The sequence below is a fragment of the Bufo gargarizans genome, chromosome 9, assembly GCF_014858855.1.
Source record: "Bufo gargarizans isolate SCDJY-AF-19 chromosome 9, ASM1485885v1, whole genome shotgun sequence".
NCBI lineage: Eukaryota > Metazoa > Chordata > Amphibia > Anura > Bufonidae > Bufo > Bufo gargarizans.
The window spans coordinates 12,723,760-12,742,527 of record NC_058088.1 but is presented as its reverse complement, the minus strand read 5'-3'; the positions used below and the strand labels follow the sequence as shown (position 1 = coordinate 12,742,527).

At 44.5% G+C, this 18,768-nt stretch overlaps 1 protein-coding gene across 1 annotated transcript in view; it reads right to left on the bottom strand.

Annotated features, from left to right (window-relative positions):
• LOC122919637 overlaps positions 1–3,917 on the bottom strand; it is a 4,465-nt gene extending 548 nt beyond the window's left edge. The window contains exons 1-2 of the mRNA XM_044268775.1: positions 3,391–3,917; positions 1–525 (exon numbers count right to left, since the gene is read on the bottom strand). The exon at positions 1–525 is cut by the window's left edge and continues 548 nt beyond it. Coding sequence (XP_044124710.1) covers positions 1–525; positions 3,391–3,743 — 878 coding nt within the window. The 5' untranslated portion in view covers positions 3,744–3,917. The remainder of the gene's footprint in view (positions 526–3,390) is intronic.
• Positions 3,918–18,768: the final 14,851 nt, after the last annotated feature.

Genomic DNA, 18,768 nt, shown 5'->3' with positions numbered 1-18,768 from the left:
ACTTGATTAATGTTGTGCACAGAGGGCACCTTAGGCAAAAAGGTGGGTAAAAAACGTAAAAGGACTCTGTCCGGTAAAAATAAAGTGTATGGCTCATACGCCGAAAAAGCCTGAAGCTCTGAAATGCGTTTGGCCGAAGTTACGGCCAACAAAAAGGTTACCTTCCAGGATAAAAACTTAAAGTCCACTTCTTCCAAGGGTTCAAAGGGAGGACCACTCAACCCTTTAAGCACCACTGAGAGATCCCACTGCGGTATAGGTCTTGAAATGCTAGGCTTAAGACGTACGGCTCCTTTAAGGAACCTCTTAATCAGAGGGTCTTGATGTAAAGATCTGCCAAAGGCGGCTGACAGAGCAGAGATCTGTACCTTGAGTGTAGAAGGGCTGAGGCCCTTATCTAGTCCATCCTGCATGAACTGAAGAATAGCTGATACTGGAGGATCCTGAGATGGTACTTGATGAGATGCACACCATAGAAGAAAAATGCGCTTTACCCTGGCGTAGGCCTTGACAGTCGCAGGAGCTCTGGAATGAGACATCGTTCTTAAGACCGCTGCTGATAGCCCTTCAGGCTCTAGAAGGGACTCATCAATCTCCAGGCTGTCAGATTGAGTCTGGATGGATCCAGGCAGAGCTGAGTGCCCCGGGACACCAGGTTCTGCATTGGGGGAAGCTTCCAATATTGCCCTCGGCTCATCTGCATGAGCAGGGTAAACCAAGACCTCCTGGGCCAGAATGGAATCACGGCTATTACTGAGGCTTGGTCCTGCCGAATCTTCATCAATACCCTGGGTATCATGGCGATGGGAGGAAAGATGTAGGCCAGCCTGAACTCCCATGGAATTGACAGAGCATCTACTGCCAAGGGATTGTCCTCCCGATACAGGGAACAGAACGTTTCCACTTTGGCATTGAATCTTGTCGCCATGAGATCTATGTCCGGGCGACCCCACCGGAGAGTGATCTGATGAAAGATCTCCTGATTCAGAGACATTTCTCCCAGAGCTGGGACTCCTCTGCTGAGCTGGTCCGCAACCACATTCAGGGACCCCCGAATGTGGACTGCTGAAAGGTGGGAAAGATTCTGCTCTGCCCAAGACAGAATTAGACCTACTTCTGAGAGTAGACTCTGAGACCTGGTGCCTCCCTGTTTGTTGATGTAAGATACCGCAGTAGAATTGTCTGAGCGAACCCTTACAGCCTTGTTTCTGATAAGGGGGAAAAAATGAAAGAGAGCCATCCGGATTGCTCTGAGTTCTCTCAGATTGGATGACATCAAACGCTCTTGAGGGCTCCAGGATCCTTGAACTTGAAGTTCCTCTAGATGGGCACCCCAGCCTAGAAGGGATGCATCTGTCGTCAACAGGATCCAACAAGGTTGGATCAAGGACCTCCCATCTTTGACCTGTTTCCACCACTTCAGTGAGCGGCGAGCTTGAGATGACAGGGAGCACTTTGTCTCTAGCCCTCTGGGAGTTCGATCCCATAGACTCAGAACTTCCGCTTGAAGAGGGCGAATATGCCACAAGGCCCAAGGAACCGCATCCACGGCTGCTGACATTAGGCCTAACATCCTCATCAATACTCTGATAGTTACCCGGCGGGGAACCATGAGTTGATCTGCAGTCTTGGAAATGCGTAACTTCCTTTCCGGAGAAAGGTAGAGCGTCATGTTGGCAGAATCTATTATGAACCCCAGAAACCTCCTGGTAGTGGAGGGAGAAATCTCTGACTTCTGCCAATTGATAATCCAGCCCAAGCGCTGGAGGAAGGACTGAGCCTGCAGAAGATGAAGATGAAGCGTCTCTACCGAGTGGGCTTTTAGAAGCCAATCGTCCAGATATGGAATGATCTCCAGGCCTCTCAATCTGAGGGGAGCTACTACAGCTATCACCACTTTGGTGAAGATGTAAGGCGCGGTTGTGATGCCGAAGGGAAGCGCGGCAAACTGAAAATGTTTCACCGTCCCTCTGAGACTCACTGCCACTCGTAGATACTTCCTGTGGGCCTGGCACACAGGGATGTGGAGATAGGCATCCCTTAGATCCAGTGTGACCATCAGGTCCCCTGGGCTCAGGATGCTGATTACCGATTTGATGGTTTCCATCCGGAACCGCCTTTTCTTTATGAATCGGTTGAGGTAGCGGAGATCTATGATCATGCGCCAACCTCCTGTGGCTTTGGGAACAAGGAAAACTGGCGAATAGACGCCGGATCCAATCTCTTCTGGAGGAACCTCCTCCAAGGCCCCTTTCCGCCTGTATTCCAGTATAGACTCCTCCAACACCGTTTGCTTCTCGCGTGGAAGTAATCTTGTCAAAACAAATTTTTCTGGGGGAACAGATAAAAATTCTATCCTGTACCCTGTCCTTATTATATTCAGGACCCAGGGATCTGGAACAAACTCTGTCCAGGTATTTAGAAAAAAAGTTAAACGGCCTCCGACTGGGAGGTCTGAAAGAATAGGAGTCAAATTTATGACTGGATCTGACGGAAGGGGAGGGCCGTCACTGGTCGGCTTTATTGTTTTTGTTCCCACCGGAACGATATGATCCTCCCCTCCTGGACCCACGGCCTCGCTGAGGCCTGGATTGGCCCTGAAAGGATCTGGACCCTCTACCCTGCCTACCCCTACCCTTAGGGGTTTGAGGAAGGCATTTGCCCTTTTTATCGGCAAGACCCTCCATAATGCGGTCCAGTTCAGTCCCAAAAAGCCTTCCTGGCTCGTAAGGGAGGCTGCATAAATTATACTTGGAGGCATTATCTGCCACCCAAGGTTTTAGCCATAGTGGCCTCCTACCCGCTGCAGAGAGGGCCATAGCTTTAGAGGCTAATTTTAACTGTTGTGGGCCAGAGTCACACAGAAATTCCACGGCAAGTAGAATGGACTTAAACTGCGCCAGGATGTCATCACGGGATATGCCAGAGTCGATATCCGACTGCACCTGTCGGAGGCGTCTTTGGAGGAAGACAGCTACCTCCGTAGAGGATATGGCCACAGATGCAGCAGCAGCAGCAGTGGAGTAAGACCTTCTCAAGGTGCATTCTACCCGCCTGTCCATCGGGTCCTGTAAGTTGGAGCCGTCATCAGCCGGGACAAGAGTCCTCTTAGACAATTTTGCAATTGCCAAATCAACTTTGGGCACAGTGCCCCACTGGTCAAATTGGGAAGTCACAATCGGGAACATGGACTTGAAGCGCTTTGAGATGACCGGTGCCTTCTCAGGATGTTTCCATTCTAGCTTCATTAATCGAGACAGAGTCTCGTCCACTTTGAAGGCCCTTGGCCCCCTAGAGGTGGACTCTGAAGCTTCCCCGGGATCAACATCCTGGTCCCCCGACCGGATGGATCTAAGTAACCTCTGGGTCTTCTCTACAGGAAAGGCGTACCTTCCAGCCTCTTCTTCCTCCCCGCTAGACTCAGAGGAATGGACTTCGTCCACGGTATGGTAGGCTTCCTCCTGCATAGGAGTGGGTCTCAGAGGAGATCGGACACTGGGTCTTCTGGATGACACGGAATCCCTTAGGGTGTTCATTGAGGACTCCACAAAGTCCTTTACCCAGACTACTACGTCCCGTATGGTAGGCTCCGTATCAGGAGGCAGAGGAGGAGGACGGCAAGAGGGACACCTATTAAATTCATAGGAGTCCGCTAGAGGGGTGTCACAATCCCTACACGCCAAATGCTTGCGCTTGGATGACGTCTTGCGCCCAGTCCGATCCCCATCACCGGCAGAGGACATTATCTGCAGAGAAAGAGTTAAAAATGAATGAACAATGTCTATTCATTAGCTAACCAAGGAAGCAGCAAACCTACCAGACACAGGAAAGCTGGTGACTAAAGTAGTCTGCCTCAGAAACCAACCCAAGGCTGCAAACAGCACAGCCTGGAAGGACTGGAGGCTTTATATATTCAAATTTGGCGCCCAAAATGACGTCAGACGCCAGGTTTGAACAAACTTTATTCATTGTTGTTCAGCAACAAACCACCAGAGGGCGCTGGAACACAATGTGTGTAAGCCAAACAGGAAGCTGAATGCATGAGCTCCGTGCCTCCAACATGCCGGCAGCACCAGCTTGATCAGATAAGCTGCAACCCTGAAAGAGAAACACAAGGTTAGCATGAAATCTAAGAGCATGGCAGCCAAATGGCTGCCCCGTCTGTCCTGCAGTCCCAAGGACAGAAAAAAACACACTGATGTATGGGGGGTTTGGCCTCTTATAGTGAGGTAATGGGGGCGTGGATTTATTTGATTACTTTACTTCATTAAACATTCCGTCTGTCCTACCAGTTTCACTGGGGCGGATAAACCCCACATGTGCTGCTGGTTAGGACGTAAGGGAAACTGTAGATAGATAGATAGATACTGTAGATAGATAGATAGATAGATAGATAGATAGATAGATAGATAGATAGATAGATATGAGAGAGAGAGATAGATAGATAGATAGATAGATAGATAGATAGATACTGTAGATAGAAAGATAGATACAAACCGGATTCCAAAAAAGTTGGGACACTATACAAATCGTGAATAAAAACTGAATGCAATGATGTGGAGGTGCCAACTTCTAATATTTTATTCAGAATAGAACATAAATCACGGAACAAAAGTTTAAACTGAGAAAATGTACCATTTTAAGGGAAAAATATGTTGAATCAGAATTTCATGGTGTCAACAAATCCCCAAAAAGTTGGGACAAGGCCATTTTCACCACTGTGTGGCATCTCCCCTTCTTCTTACAACACTCAACAGACGTCTGGGGACCGAGGAGACCAGTTTCTCAAGTTTAGAAATAGGAATGCTCTCCCATTCTTGTCTAATACAGGCCTCTAACTGTTCAATCGTCTTGGGCCTTCTTTGCTGCACCTTCCTCTTTATGATGCGCCAAATGTTCTCTATAGGTGAAAGATCTGGACTGCAGACTGGCCATTTCAGTACCCGGATCTTTCTCCTACGCAGCCATGATGTTGTGATTGATGCAGAATGTGGTCTGGCATTATCTTGTTGAAAAATGCAGGGTCTTCCCTGAAAGAGATGACGTCTGGATGGGAGCAGATGTTGTTCTAGAACCTGAATATATTTTTCTGCATTGATGGTGCCTTTCCAGACATGCAAGCTGCCCATGCCACATGCACTCATGCAACCCCATACCATCAGAGATGCAGGCTTCTGAACTGAGCGTTGATAACAACTTGGGTTGTCCTTGTCCTCTTTGGTCCGAATGACATGGCGTCCCAGATTTCCAAAAAGAACTTCGAATCATGACTCGCCTGACCACAGAACAGTCTTCCATTTTGCCACACTCCATTTTAAATTATCCCTGGCCCAGTGAAAACGCCTGAGCTTGTGGATCTTGCTTAGAAATGGCTTCTTCTTTGCACTGTAGAGTTTCAGCTGGCAACGGCGGATGGCACGGTGGATTGTGTTCACTGACAATGGTTTCTGGAAGTATTCCTGAGCCCATTCTGTGATTTCCTTTACAGTAGCATTCCTGTTTGTGGTGCAGGGCCGTTTAAGGGCCCGGAGATCACGGGCATCCAGTATGGTTTTACGGCCTTGACCCTTACGCACAGAGATTGTTCCAGATTCTCTGAATCTTCGGATGATGTTATGCACAGTTGATGATGATAGATGCAAAGTCTTTGCAATTTTTCGCTGGGTAACACCTTTCTGATATTGCTCCACTATCTTTCTGCGCAACATTGTGGGAATTGGTGATCCTCTACCCATCTTGGCTTCTGAGAGACACTGCCACTCTGAGAAGCTCTTTTTATACCCAATCATGTTGCCAATTTACCTAATTAGTGTTAATTGGTCTTCCAGCTCTTCGTTATGCTCAAATTTACTTTTTCCAGCCTCTTATTGCTACTTGTCCCAACTTTTTGGGGATTTGTTGACACCGTGAAAATTTGAATCAACGTATTTTTCCTTTAAAATGATACATTTACTCGGATTAAACGTTTGATCCGTCATCTACGTTCTATTACAACTAAAATATTGACATTTGCCATCTCCACATCATTGCATTCAGTTTTTATTCACAATTTGTTTAGTGTCCCAACTTTTTTGGAATCCGGTTTGTAGATAGACAGACAGATAGATATGAGATAGATAGATATGAGATAGATAGATAGATAGACAGACAGACAGACAGACAGATAGATAGATAGATAGATAGATAGATAGATAGATATGAGACAGATAGATAGATAGATGATAGATAGATAGATAATAGATAGACAGATAGATAGACACTGTAGATAGATAGATAGATAGATAATAGATAGATAGATAGATATGAGAGAGAGAGAGAGATAGATAGATAGATACTGTAGATAGAAAGATAGATAGACAGACAGACAGACAGATAGATATGAGATAGATAGATACTGTAGATAGATACTGTAGATAGACAGACAGATAGATAGATAGATAGATATGAGACAGATAGATAGATAGATAGATGATAGATAGATAGATAATAGATAGACAGATAGATAGACACTGTAGATAGATAGATAGATAGATAGATAGATATGAGACAGATAGATAGATAGATAGATAATAGATAGACAGATAGATAGATAGATAGATAGATAATAGATAGACAGATAGATACTGTAGATAGATAGATAGATAGATAGATAGATAGATAGATAGATAGACGTGAGATAGATAGATACTGTAGATAGATACTGTAGATAGACAGACAGATAGATAGATAGATAGATAGATAGATATGAGATAGATAGATAGATAATAGATAGACAGATAGATAGACACTGTAGATAGATAGATAGATATGAGACAGATAGATAGATAGATAGATAGATAATAGATAGACAGATAGATAGATAGATAGATAATAGATAGACAGATAGATACTGTAGATAGATAGATAGATAGATAGATAGATATGAGATAGATAGATATGAGAGAGAGAGAGAGATAGATAGATAGATAGATACTGTAGATAGAAAGATAGATAGACAGACAGACAGACAGATAGATATGAGATAGATAGATATGAGATAGATAGATAGATACTGTAGATAGATACTGTAGATAGATAGACAGATAGATAGACAGACAGATAGATAGATAGATAGATAGATAGATAGATACTGTAGATAGATAAATAGATAGATAGATACTGTAGACAGATAGACAGATAGACAGATAGATAGATAGATAGATAGATAGATAGATAGATAGATAGATAGATAATCCCAGAAACCTCTATAACATTATCTATAACGTTCAGCACTGTGAACCGCTTACTGTCAGTCTCCATTCACTGACAGTAAGCCATAATCTTGAACATGGTGAGGAAGTAAAACACAAATGGGGAGATTTATCAAACTGGTGTAAAGTAGAACTGGCTCAGTCGCCCATAGCAACCAATCAGATTACACCTTTCATTTTCCAAAGGAGCTGTTAAAAATGAAAGGTGGAATCTGATTGGCTGCTATGGGCAACTAAGCCAGTTCTACTTTACACTAGTTTGATAGATAAGCCCAAAATAACTTGAGTTCTGGCCCGATCTATTGTCACCATTATACATACACAAGAAATTAGCATTGGGTATTTTTACCCAGTCCGCTTCCTCCAGAAACTTGCTGTAATAGAGGGTTTGCTTCCCCTTACAACCACCACAGTGTCTGCCACTGTACTGCCGGGACTTAAAGGGGAAGTGCCAAATTATCAGCTTATCCCCTGTCCACCTGTCCCGTGCCCCCATATAAATGCTTGTGATCAACCACGCACACTGACCCCTCCAATCACTATCTACGGGACTACAGCAGATAGCCAAATGGAGGAGCAGTGTGCATTCATATGGGGGCATTCTTGTAATCACTGGGGGTCCCTGTCGCTAGATCAATACTGGTCAGATACTTCTCCCCTGTGATGGGGGATAAGTTGACATCTTGGCACTACCTCTTTATCTGGAGAGTCTGGTTTAGAAAAGCCATATTCTGTTTCCCTGAGATAAGAGAGGAGACCACCATTCAGGAGCTCCTTCAATTATCTACAAAGAGCGTCTCCCTCCCTGGAGGACCCAGTGAGGTCCTTACATTACACTGACCACCTATTGATCTCAATGGGCACCACGTAATGATTAGTTTTTCCTGCGGAGGCGCTACAAGGGAACCAAGCACACTGGGGGAAATCTATGACAAGGGGAATTTTTCACGTCAGTTGGTTATCGTAATTTACACCAAATTTTACAAAAGTCTAACACTTCTGTCTTGAGATTTCCTCCAATTTCTCTGCCGCCCCTTTTACTGGAGTAAGACTGCGACAATTTTGGTGACTTTTTAAAAAGTTGCAATTGATAAATCTGGCTTCTATCAGCCCAACACAAAAACCATGGCAACATTTCGAAACTGGATGGAGTGGTGTAAAACAGCAGAAGGTTGACAAATGTCTTGTGCAAATAACCCCCTGGCGTCTCTTTAGGTTTTATTTCGGGTTTCAAAAAGGCGGTATGGTTCCATTGTTGTAGGCGATATCTGTGTACTGCGATCAGAGGTGCTTAGCTAATCCTGGAGTTCCCCTTTAAATCTGCACTAGGCTTTACTAACCAGATGTGAAATTTCTCTTTTAACCCCTTCAGGACCCTGAGATTTTCTGCGTTTTTATTTTTCCCTCCCCGCCTTCCCATAGTTCTAACTTTTATATTTTTCCATTCAAATAGCCTTATGAGAGCTTATTTTTTGCGGGACAAGTTGTACTTTCTAATGGCACCATTTACAGTTGCATACCATGTAGTAGGAAGTGGGGGAAAAAAAATCAAAATGGGGTAGAATTGGGAAAAAAACATTTAAAAAAAAAAAATTTTACACTGTACATTATGCAGTAAAATTTACCTGTTATCTTCATTCTCCAGGTCAGTACTGTTACATCGATACCACACTTGTATCATTTTTCTTGCATTTTAATACTGAAAAAAAAAATAATTAAAACCTTTGAGGAAAAAAAAATGTATAACCATATTCTGACCCCTATAACTTTTTTGTAGCTATGTGTACGGGGCTGTGTGAGGGCTCATTTTTTGCGGGACGATCTGTTCTTTTCAGTGATACCAATTTGAAGTGTGTGACTTTTTGATCGCTTTTTATAAAAAATTATTGGGTAGTTTTTTTCCCCCGTTACGCCATTTGCCATATGCCAATAATATTGTTAAGACTTTAATTGTATGGGCATTTTCGCACGCGACGATGCCCATTATGTTTATTTCTTTATTTTTGTTAAGTATTTTTAACTTTTCGTGTTTTTTTTAATATATATTTGTAAAAACTTTTTGTTTACTTTTTTTTACTATTTTTAAGTTAGTGAGTGCAGCTCTGGAGTATAATACAGGATGTAACTCAGGATCAGTACAGGATAAGTAATGTATGTACACAGTGACTCCACCAGCAGAATAGTGAGTGCAGCTCTGGAGTATAATACAGGATGTAACTCAGGATCAGTACAGGATAAGTAATATAATGTATGTACACAGTGACTGCACCAGCAGAATAGTGAGTGCAGCTCTAGAGTATAATACAGGATGTAATTCAGGATCAGTACAGGATAAGTAATGTATGTACACAGTGACTGCACCAGCAGAATAGTGAGTGCAGCTCTGCAGTATAATACAGGATGTAACTCAGGATCAGTACAGGATAATTATGTAATGTATGTACACAGTGACTGCACCAGCAGAATAGTGAGTGCAGCTCTAGAGTATAATACAGGATGTAATTCAGGATCAGTACAGGATAAGTAATGTATGTACACAGTGACTCCACCAGCTGAATAGTGAGTGCAGCTCTGGAGTATAATACAGGATATAACTCAGGATCAGTACAGGATAAGTAATGTAATGTATGCACACAGTGACTCCACCAGCAGAATAGTGAGTGCAGCTCTAGAGTATATTACAGGATGTAACTCAGGATCAGTACAGGATAAGTAATGTATGTACACAGTGACTGCCCCAGCAGAATAGTGAGTGCAGCTCTGGAGTATAATACAGGATGTAACTCAGGATCAGTACAGGATAAGTAATGTATGTACACAGTGTCTGCACCAGCAGAATAGTGAGTGCAGCTCTGGAGTATAATGCAGGATGTAACTCAGGATCAGTACAGGATAAGTAATGTAATGTATGTACACAGTGACTGCACCAGCAGAATAGTGAGTGCAGCTCTGGAGTATAATACAGGATGTAACTCAGGATCAGTACAGGATAAGTAATGTATGTACACAGTGACTGCACCAGCAGAATAGTGAGTGCAGCTCTGGAGTATAATACAGGATGTAACTCAGGATCAGTACAGGATAAGTAATGTATGTACACAGTGACTCCACCAGCAGAATAGTGAGTGCAGCTCTGGAGTATAATACAGGATGTAACTCAGGATCAGTACAGGATAAGTAATGTAATGTATGTACACAGTGACTCCACCAGCAGAATAGTGAGTGCAGCTCTGGAGTATGATACAGGATGTAACTCAGGATCAGCACAGGATAAGTAATGTAATGTATGTACACAGTGACTGTACCAGCAGAATAGGGAGTGCAGCTCTGGAGTATAATACAGGATGTAACTCAGGATCAGTACAGGATAAGTAATGTATGTACACAGTGTCTGCACCAGCAGAATAGTGAGTGCAGCTCTGGAGTATAATACAGGATGTAACTCAGGATCAGTACAGGATAAGTAATGTATGTACACAGTGACTGCACCAGTAGAATAGTGAGTGCTGCTCTGGGGTATAATACAGGATGTAACTCAGGATCAGTACAGGATAAGTAATGTATGTGCACAGTGACTGCACCAGCAGAATAGTGAGTGCAGCTCTGGAGTATAATACAGGATGTAACTCAGGATCAGTACAGGATAAGGCTACTTTCACACTAGCATTCGGCTGTCCGCTCGTGAGCTCCGTTTGAAGGGGCTCACGAGCGGACCCGAACGCTTCCGTCCAGCCCTGATGCAGTCTGAATGGATGCGGATCCGCTCAGACTGCATCAGTCTGGCGGCGTTCAGCCTCCGCTCCGCTCGCCTCCGCACGGACAGGCGGACACCCGAACGCTGCTTGCAGAGTTCGGGTGTCCGCCTGGCCGTGCGGAGGCGTGCGGATCCGTCCAGACTTACAATGTAAGTCAATGGGGACGGATCCGTTTGAAGATGCCACAATATGGCTCAATCTTCAAGCGGATCCGTCCCCCATTGACTTTACATTGAAAGTCTGGACGGATCCGTCCGAGGCTATTTTCACACTTAGCTTTTATATGCCAAAATAATGCAGACGGATCTGATCGAACGCTAGTGTGAAAGTAGCCTAAGTAATGTAATGTATGTACACAGTGACTGCACCAGCAGAATAGTGAGTGCAGCTCTAGAGTATAATACAGGATGTAACTCAGGATCAGTACAGGATAAGTAATGTATATACACAGTGATTCCACCAGCAGAATAGTGAGTGCAGCTCTAGAGTATAATACAGGATGTAACTCAGGATCAGTACAGGATAAGTAGTAATAAAAATAATCAATACATAATAAGTAATGCATTAAATATATTATCATGCTGTAATATAAACTTTTTATATGAATGCATATTCCATATCAACTGTAAAATGGTGCTCAAAGATGGACATTCGCTAATACCTTCTTATCCAGGGAGGAGCCGTCTCCTGAGCTCGCCGCTGCCTCTGCTGAGTAGTGCAGTTTGTATAACGTACCAAGAACTGTAAGTAAGGGGTCATCTACTCTAACTCTGGAGAGTGGTTGTCACATTTCAGGCCTACCCCACAATTCTTCAGAGGGGATACATTCCCGGGACCACCACCAATCAGCAAAATGAAGAGATTGCTGTGCCAAAGTTAAACATTGATTCTGAAGACCATTTACATCGTCATCTGGAAGTGTCTCTATCCATTCAAGAAGCATAAAACCCTCATTGCATGCAGACCCAGTTCTCAGTAATAAACATGTGGTTTAGCCATTTTTCTTATGCCCTAAAAGAATTTATAGGTGAAATACTTCATGTGACCACCAGGGGGTGAATATAAATGATGGTTGCCATAAAATATTCATGTGTGTTATCATTTTATTCCATTTGCAGTTTTGCATGAAAAAGCTGAAAATCATCCAAGACACTTATGTCCTCTCCTGCCCTGCACTTGACTGCCGGACTTATTTCCTCTGACTGTGCCTTTTTCCCACATTTTCCCTACCTTAGTAGTCTGCATGGCAAATTCATTTTTAAAGGGACCGTAACATAAAAAATATAGATTTTCCTCTCTATTTAATAGTAAGGCATAATTCTTTTTAGACCAATCATAATTCATGTGGTAAAATTCTGATAATTCAGAATTCTTTGAAAAAGCTACCAAATTTTTGGAAATCCAACCAATGCCAGAAACAGAAGTGCTGTGTACCCAAATGCCAGGTATCCCATGGATCTATGTCCAAGTAAGACATGCCACCAGACTATCAGATTCTTGGTGCATGCTGGATCAGGGGAAATTCTTTACCATCTACGGAGAGCTGTTGTACATAGACTAGCATTTTATTTAGAACCTTCTTCTTGGCCAAGAATGTATGTGTTCTCAACAGGGAAAAGAGAATAAGCAACAGCCACACACTTTTGGCATCATCTTCTCTCCCTTGAGCACAAGGGAACAGATATGTCGAATTTCAGCTTCCCTTACACAATATATTATCACACTGTCTGCCTACAGCCACCGCTAGAGGGCGCTCAGTGCATGGGAATTGATACAGTTACCACTGACTGCAATGGAAGCTGTAAAATAGCTTTGGACCTAGCTCCCCCTAGTGGAGGCTGCATGAAAGTGCAGAGTTTTCATGTGGGGAACTGAAGAAGGATTTTGGCACCAGGCCTCGCTGCCCTCAAGCCCAATAGCAGTTGTGTGGTCTTTTCCATGATAGGTACGCTACAAGGTTCAGCCGACATTCATCTGATGTGTATGGCCAGCTTTACACTGTAGTCCAGACTATAGGTGGTGGCAGACAGATACGGACCTTAGCAGTTCTCCTAATCTCTGGTGCATTTAAAATTATCAGTAATGCTGTCATAGCCTCGGTGTTGTGCGTGTGACACTTTGCCGTTCATGTCGGTTGCCAGGGGAAACGCATTTATGTTGGCTTGTATGTGCCTTTCTCCCCTTCTCCTGGTTCCTCCCCTGTCTGGTGCTGGAGGGGTTAAATACCTTGATGGGTGTGCTCACTAGGTGCTTCTTATACCTGTTACTTAGGGCCAGGAGTCAGTTGTACTCCAGCCTTGGTGTTTTATGTCCGGCAGGTATGCAAGTCGTAGCCTGTTTGTTGTTGCTCCGGAAGGGGGCTCCATGGTTTCCCGGAGGGGTGAACCAAAAGTCTAGTCAGTGAGCTGTTGCTGGAGTGCTGGTTCCTATGTGTGTTGGTACCTACTGAGTCCGGTATTATGTTCGGATGTTAGTACGTTTGCATGGGTTCCAGTTCACCTTTGTGTGGTCTTCTGTTGTGCCATCCAGCAGCTGCGGCAGGTAAGTTACCATGCCTTCCTTGGTTATTGGTTCAGTGGTTATCCTCGCCACTGGATACTTGCCTGTCGTTCCACTTGGCTTTTCTCTTCAACCGGCCTAGTTGCAGAGAAAAGCCAAGGGGAACAGCAAGCAAGTATCCAGTGACGAGGATAACCACTGAACCAATAACCAAGGAAGGCATGGTAACTTACCTGCAGCAGCTGCTGGACGGCACAACAGAAGACCACACAAAGGTGAACTGGAACCCATGCAAACTCACTGACATCCGAACACAATACCGGACTCAGTAGGTACCGACACACATAGGAACCAGCACTCCAGCAACAGCTCACTGACTAGACTTTTGGTTCACCCCTCCGGGAAACCATGGAGCCCCCTTCCGGAGGAACAACAAACAGGGTACGACTTGCATACATGCCTGACATAAAACACCAAGGCTGGAGTACAACATTTACAACATTTCATTGTATTGTACATTGTATTACATTGTATTGTACAGTGACAATAAAGGCATCTTATCTTAAACTGACTCCTGGCCTTAAGCTACAGGTATAAGAAGCACCTAGTGACCACACCCATCAAGGTAGTTAACCCCTCCAGCACCAGACAGGGTAGGAACCAGGAGAAAGGCACATACAAGCCAACATAAATGCATTGCCCATGGCAACCGGCATGCACGGCAAAGTGTCATGCGCACAACACCGAAGCCATGACAAATGCCCAATATGCTTCAACACAATCTGACTGTCTGTTCAGATCCATGGTCATCTTAAATGGATTGTCCAGTTTACAAAAATCCATTTTCATATACACTTCAAGGGCATCCTGAGTTACTAGACATGGACCCTCAGTTCAGGATTATCCTCTTATCTTGTTCCAAGTGAAGAGCAGTTACAAAGAGCGTCTCTCACTCTGGAGGACCTATCCTGTCCTGTAATGTATGGATATGAATGGACACTGTGCAATGCCTCCTTTACCCTGTGGGGGTGGGGCACTGCAGGGAAATCTAACACTTACTGCCGGTGTTCTGCCGAAAGTCTATAGCGGAAGTGACGTGGTGCGCTGCGCAAGCGCACAAGTGCACTTCCACAAATCATCAGAATCATTGTCTTAAAGTGACAGTAACCTCCAGTAAAATACAGCATCTACATGAATTTGTACCCTCACGGGCTCGCTTCGCTCGCCACGCAACGGGCTCGGCCTCGCTGCGCTCGGCATTTAGTAAAACTAACTCTATGCCGCCATTGATAGTAAAGAAGGAAATGGATGGTAAAGAAAGAGACTATCCATCTCTTTCTTTACCATCCATTTCCTTCTTTACGATCAATGGCGGCATAGAGTTAGTTTTACTAAATGCCGAACGCAGCGAGGCCGAGCCCGATGCGTGGCGAGCGAAGCGAGCCCGCGAGGATACAAATTAATGTAGCTGTATTTTAATAGAGATGACTGTCACTTTCAGAAATCTATACCCTTAAGTGTGCGCACGCGCGGTGTGTGAAACTACTGCAGTGGAGACTGCAGGAATGCTTCGCTGAAGTACGCTTGTGCGCTTGCGCAGCGCACCACGTCACTTCCGCTATAGACTTTCGGCAAGCTATAGAGATTTTGCAGAACACCGGGTTTTCCCACAGTTTAGAGCCGAATGCTGGGAGCCTCAAAAGGGGACACTTTGATATTTGATGATTATCAAAAGACCTAGGGATTGTCCAGACCGGAGAACCTTTTTAACCTAAAAAAAAAGCTTCATTCTTTGGTTACAAATAATTATGAAGGGACCTGGGCGAGGGATCACAAGAAGATAATCTGATCAATCTGGTCTCCATGCAAATGTGCTTGTCAAGAAGGCTGATTCAATCGGTAAACAGATCATTCAGAGGGTCAGCCGGGAGGGTAATTGAGTCAATTCAGGGGCTGTATGCATGATAACGGGACAATAGCTAAAGTTTATGTAGATCTAAACACTGGTGCCTTCTCGAAGGTCTTTTCACATGGGTAGATTTCCTGCCCTTAACGACCAAGCCGATCAACGCTTGTTTAGCTGCATTTACATCGAGACTCTAGGGACGATTGTTCAGTCGATCGTTGGCCCATGTAAAAGGGTCATAGATTTAGGTGGCCAAAGATCAGCAAATATCTCACAAATATCTCATTGACCTGAACCCCCAGTTTTTCTGAAGACTGGATAAATCTCCAAACATTTGGGCCGTACAGTAGAGTGCTTAGGATATGTTCCTAAACTCTAGCGGTCTGTTACAGCAGAGAAGCAGACTGACAGTTCACCATATTGGGCACTGCACTATCCCCATTAACTATAGTGGGATCTGGCAGATTTCCGACAAATTCTGGCTGTACTAAGTATTTTTTGTCCGGCCAAAATGCAGCATTTATGCTGGAAATCTGCCAGATCCCACTATAGTCAATGGGGATCTGGCAGTGCACAGTAGTGCTCCGACTATGCCGGATACGGTTACCTCTGGCAGACTGTTGGAGTTCATAACGCATATGTGAACCTAGCCTTAGATCGCCGGTGGCGCATGTAATTCGACTTCTTTTGAAACATCCTTTGATGTAGAATTATTGCAATGTGACTGTACACATTAGATGTAGGTAGGCCAAATGCTTGCTTAACCGACAGCTACTTCTTCCTATCTCCCATACACATGCACTGTAGACTGAGCATGCATGTGTTCTCAATAATTAGCTTCTGGCAGACACCTCTGGTCCCCTGAGAACAAAAGGATCTGGCGTGTTGAAATCTAACAGGTTGATCCTCCTCTCTCCCCACATCTGCTGGGAGGTCCCCATACACATTAGATGGTCAGCCGATCCAGTCTTATCCAACAGGTCCAAGAGAAACATTGACCTAATCTGAATGCATTAAAATTTTCAAGGATCGAATAAATATTGGTGGTGACTGACAGGATCAGATTGGGGTTCCTTGGACCTACCAAAAGAAAATTATTCTTTTGGCCCAACCCTCATATCATCAATAACGTTGAATAGGTTTTAATTCAAAGGAAACAGACCCTAGTGGCAAGTAATTGGTTCCAAAGGCTGCTCCAATTTTTTCCTCCTGGTCCTTTAGGGCCCACTCTAGTATCAGAGGCTATGTCCACCGGGGCATTCTCTGGTACTTTGGTGGGCCAGTCCAACACTGGTGACCAATACAAATTATCATCGAAGAAAGAGGCAAAATGGATTATAGAACATGCTGTTGAGGAAGCCGGCCCGTGGAAGCATGAGAAATGGCCGCCTCCTGCAGGCACTTGTTCTACCCCACTATGTTATGGCCGTAGATTTGGAATAAAGCACATTCTCTTTCGGACTCGGTTCTTGACTAGGAGCACCACTGCTCTGTGAGTGTTAGCACATGTCGGTGATAACTGGGACACGGTTGGGGCAGTGCTTAATAAAATATATGTGTGAAGCACCCCCTGAATTACATGGGGGGCCATATAATACTACTTTTCCCCTGCTGCTGAGTTTTGCTCCAACTTCAAAAAAGAGTTGTCTCGAGCCAAAGCCGGCTGTAAACAGAGGATAGCTTTCGGCTGGCAGTTATTATCTCAATCTCCCAATTAACATGACCGCTCAGCCGGACATGAATTTATGTAATGGAGTAAAGACGAAGGACCGCAACACCAGGGTCCTATATTCAGTTTCCCTCAGATCCAGGGCCAACCTGGCCATACACATGACATTCAAGGGGTTGTTCCACGATTAATGTAAAAAATGAAAATGAGACATAATATAGGACATTAAATTCTCCAACAAAGCTAGAACCAGCCCTGTACCTCATGGATCCAGAGATCTCCCCGTTCATTGCTCTGCTAGATGTATTTCAAGCTGGCAGATCAGTGGATGTGTCCTTCTAAATGCAGCTCTCTAACAGTAGACAGGGCTGGTGGTGGCAGTGAGCATGTGCGACCACCTCAGTGAGGTGGACAGAGAAGTAAGGAAAAGAACAAACAGCAGGTGGCGCTATACACATACAATGTATTGAATAATTAAATGGCTATAGTGAATTTTTAATTGCATGCAATTACAAAAGTATTCAGATCCAGGTGCTTTAAAAAAAAAATTGAATATATGTTGTTGGACAAGCTCTTTAAAGCCAACCAAACCTGTTTGTTTCGGCAGGAACGGCCAATCATCTAATGTGTAGAGGGATCTTCTGAATCTCCCCTGACAGCAGATACCTAGGGGAAAAAAGGGTAGGGCTGTTGGATTTCAGCATGCAGGATCTGCCACAGGTGCGGCAGTTTACTCCACTCTCCCCATTCAGAACACACTCGGACAAGCTCGGCCACACAGAGTATGTAAGAGTTTGGTAGAAATTCGACAGCTATTGAAGGTGTAAGGGCACCTTTAGACATAAAGAGGACCACACACCTTGGACAGGTGCATATACCCTCATGAGGACAAAGGATCGGACGGACGTTGAAATCCAACATGCCTGGTTCCTACTTCATCTGTTGGGGGTTGCTGGCCAGACCACTCTTCTGCGTGTGGGCACCTTAAAGAGGCTGTGCAACAATGAGAGGGGGGGGGGGGCAAGCTCCCCCACTTTACCGGACCTTACTTACTTGTTCTCCGGCGCTGGCTCCCCGCTCCTTCTCCTTCTGGCCTGCGATGCGCCACTAGCTCCCTCAATGTAGACATCCGGACCAGATACCCTTGCATCTTGTGACCATTGTCATGCCGTCAGGTGAGCCGGTTTCCACCGTGGCCAGTGATTGGCTGCGGCAATGTAAAACGGGATGCACAGCGAAATATCATAGGCCTCTTTCACAAGAACGATACAGGATTAGGTCCGGATGCGTTCAGTGAGACTTGCACCATTTTGCAGGCAAGTTCAGTCAGTTTTGTCTGCGATTGCGTTCAGTTGTTCAGTTTTCCCCGCGCGGGTGCAATGTGTTTTGATGCGTTTTTCACGCGCGCAATAAAAAACTTAAGGTTTACAAACAACATCTCTTAGGGTACTTTCACACTTGTGGCGGAGAGATCTGCCAAGCAGTTCCGTCGCCAGATCCGTCAAAACGTATGCCAACTGATGGCATTTATAAGATGTCCTGATCCGTCTTGCAAAAGCATTAAAATGCCGGATCCGTCTTTCCAGTGTCATCTGGAAAAACGGATCCGGATACAGCATTCCGTTTTTTTAATGCCGGATCCGGTACTACTACATTCCTATGGAAAAAAAATGCCAGATCCGGCATTCA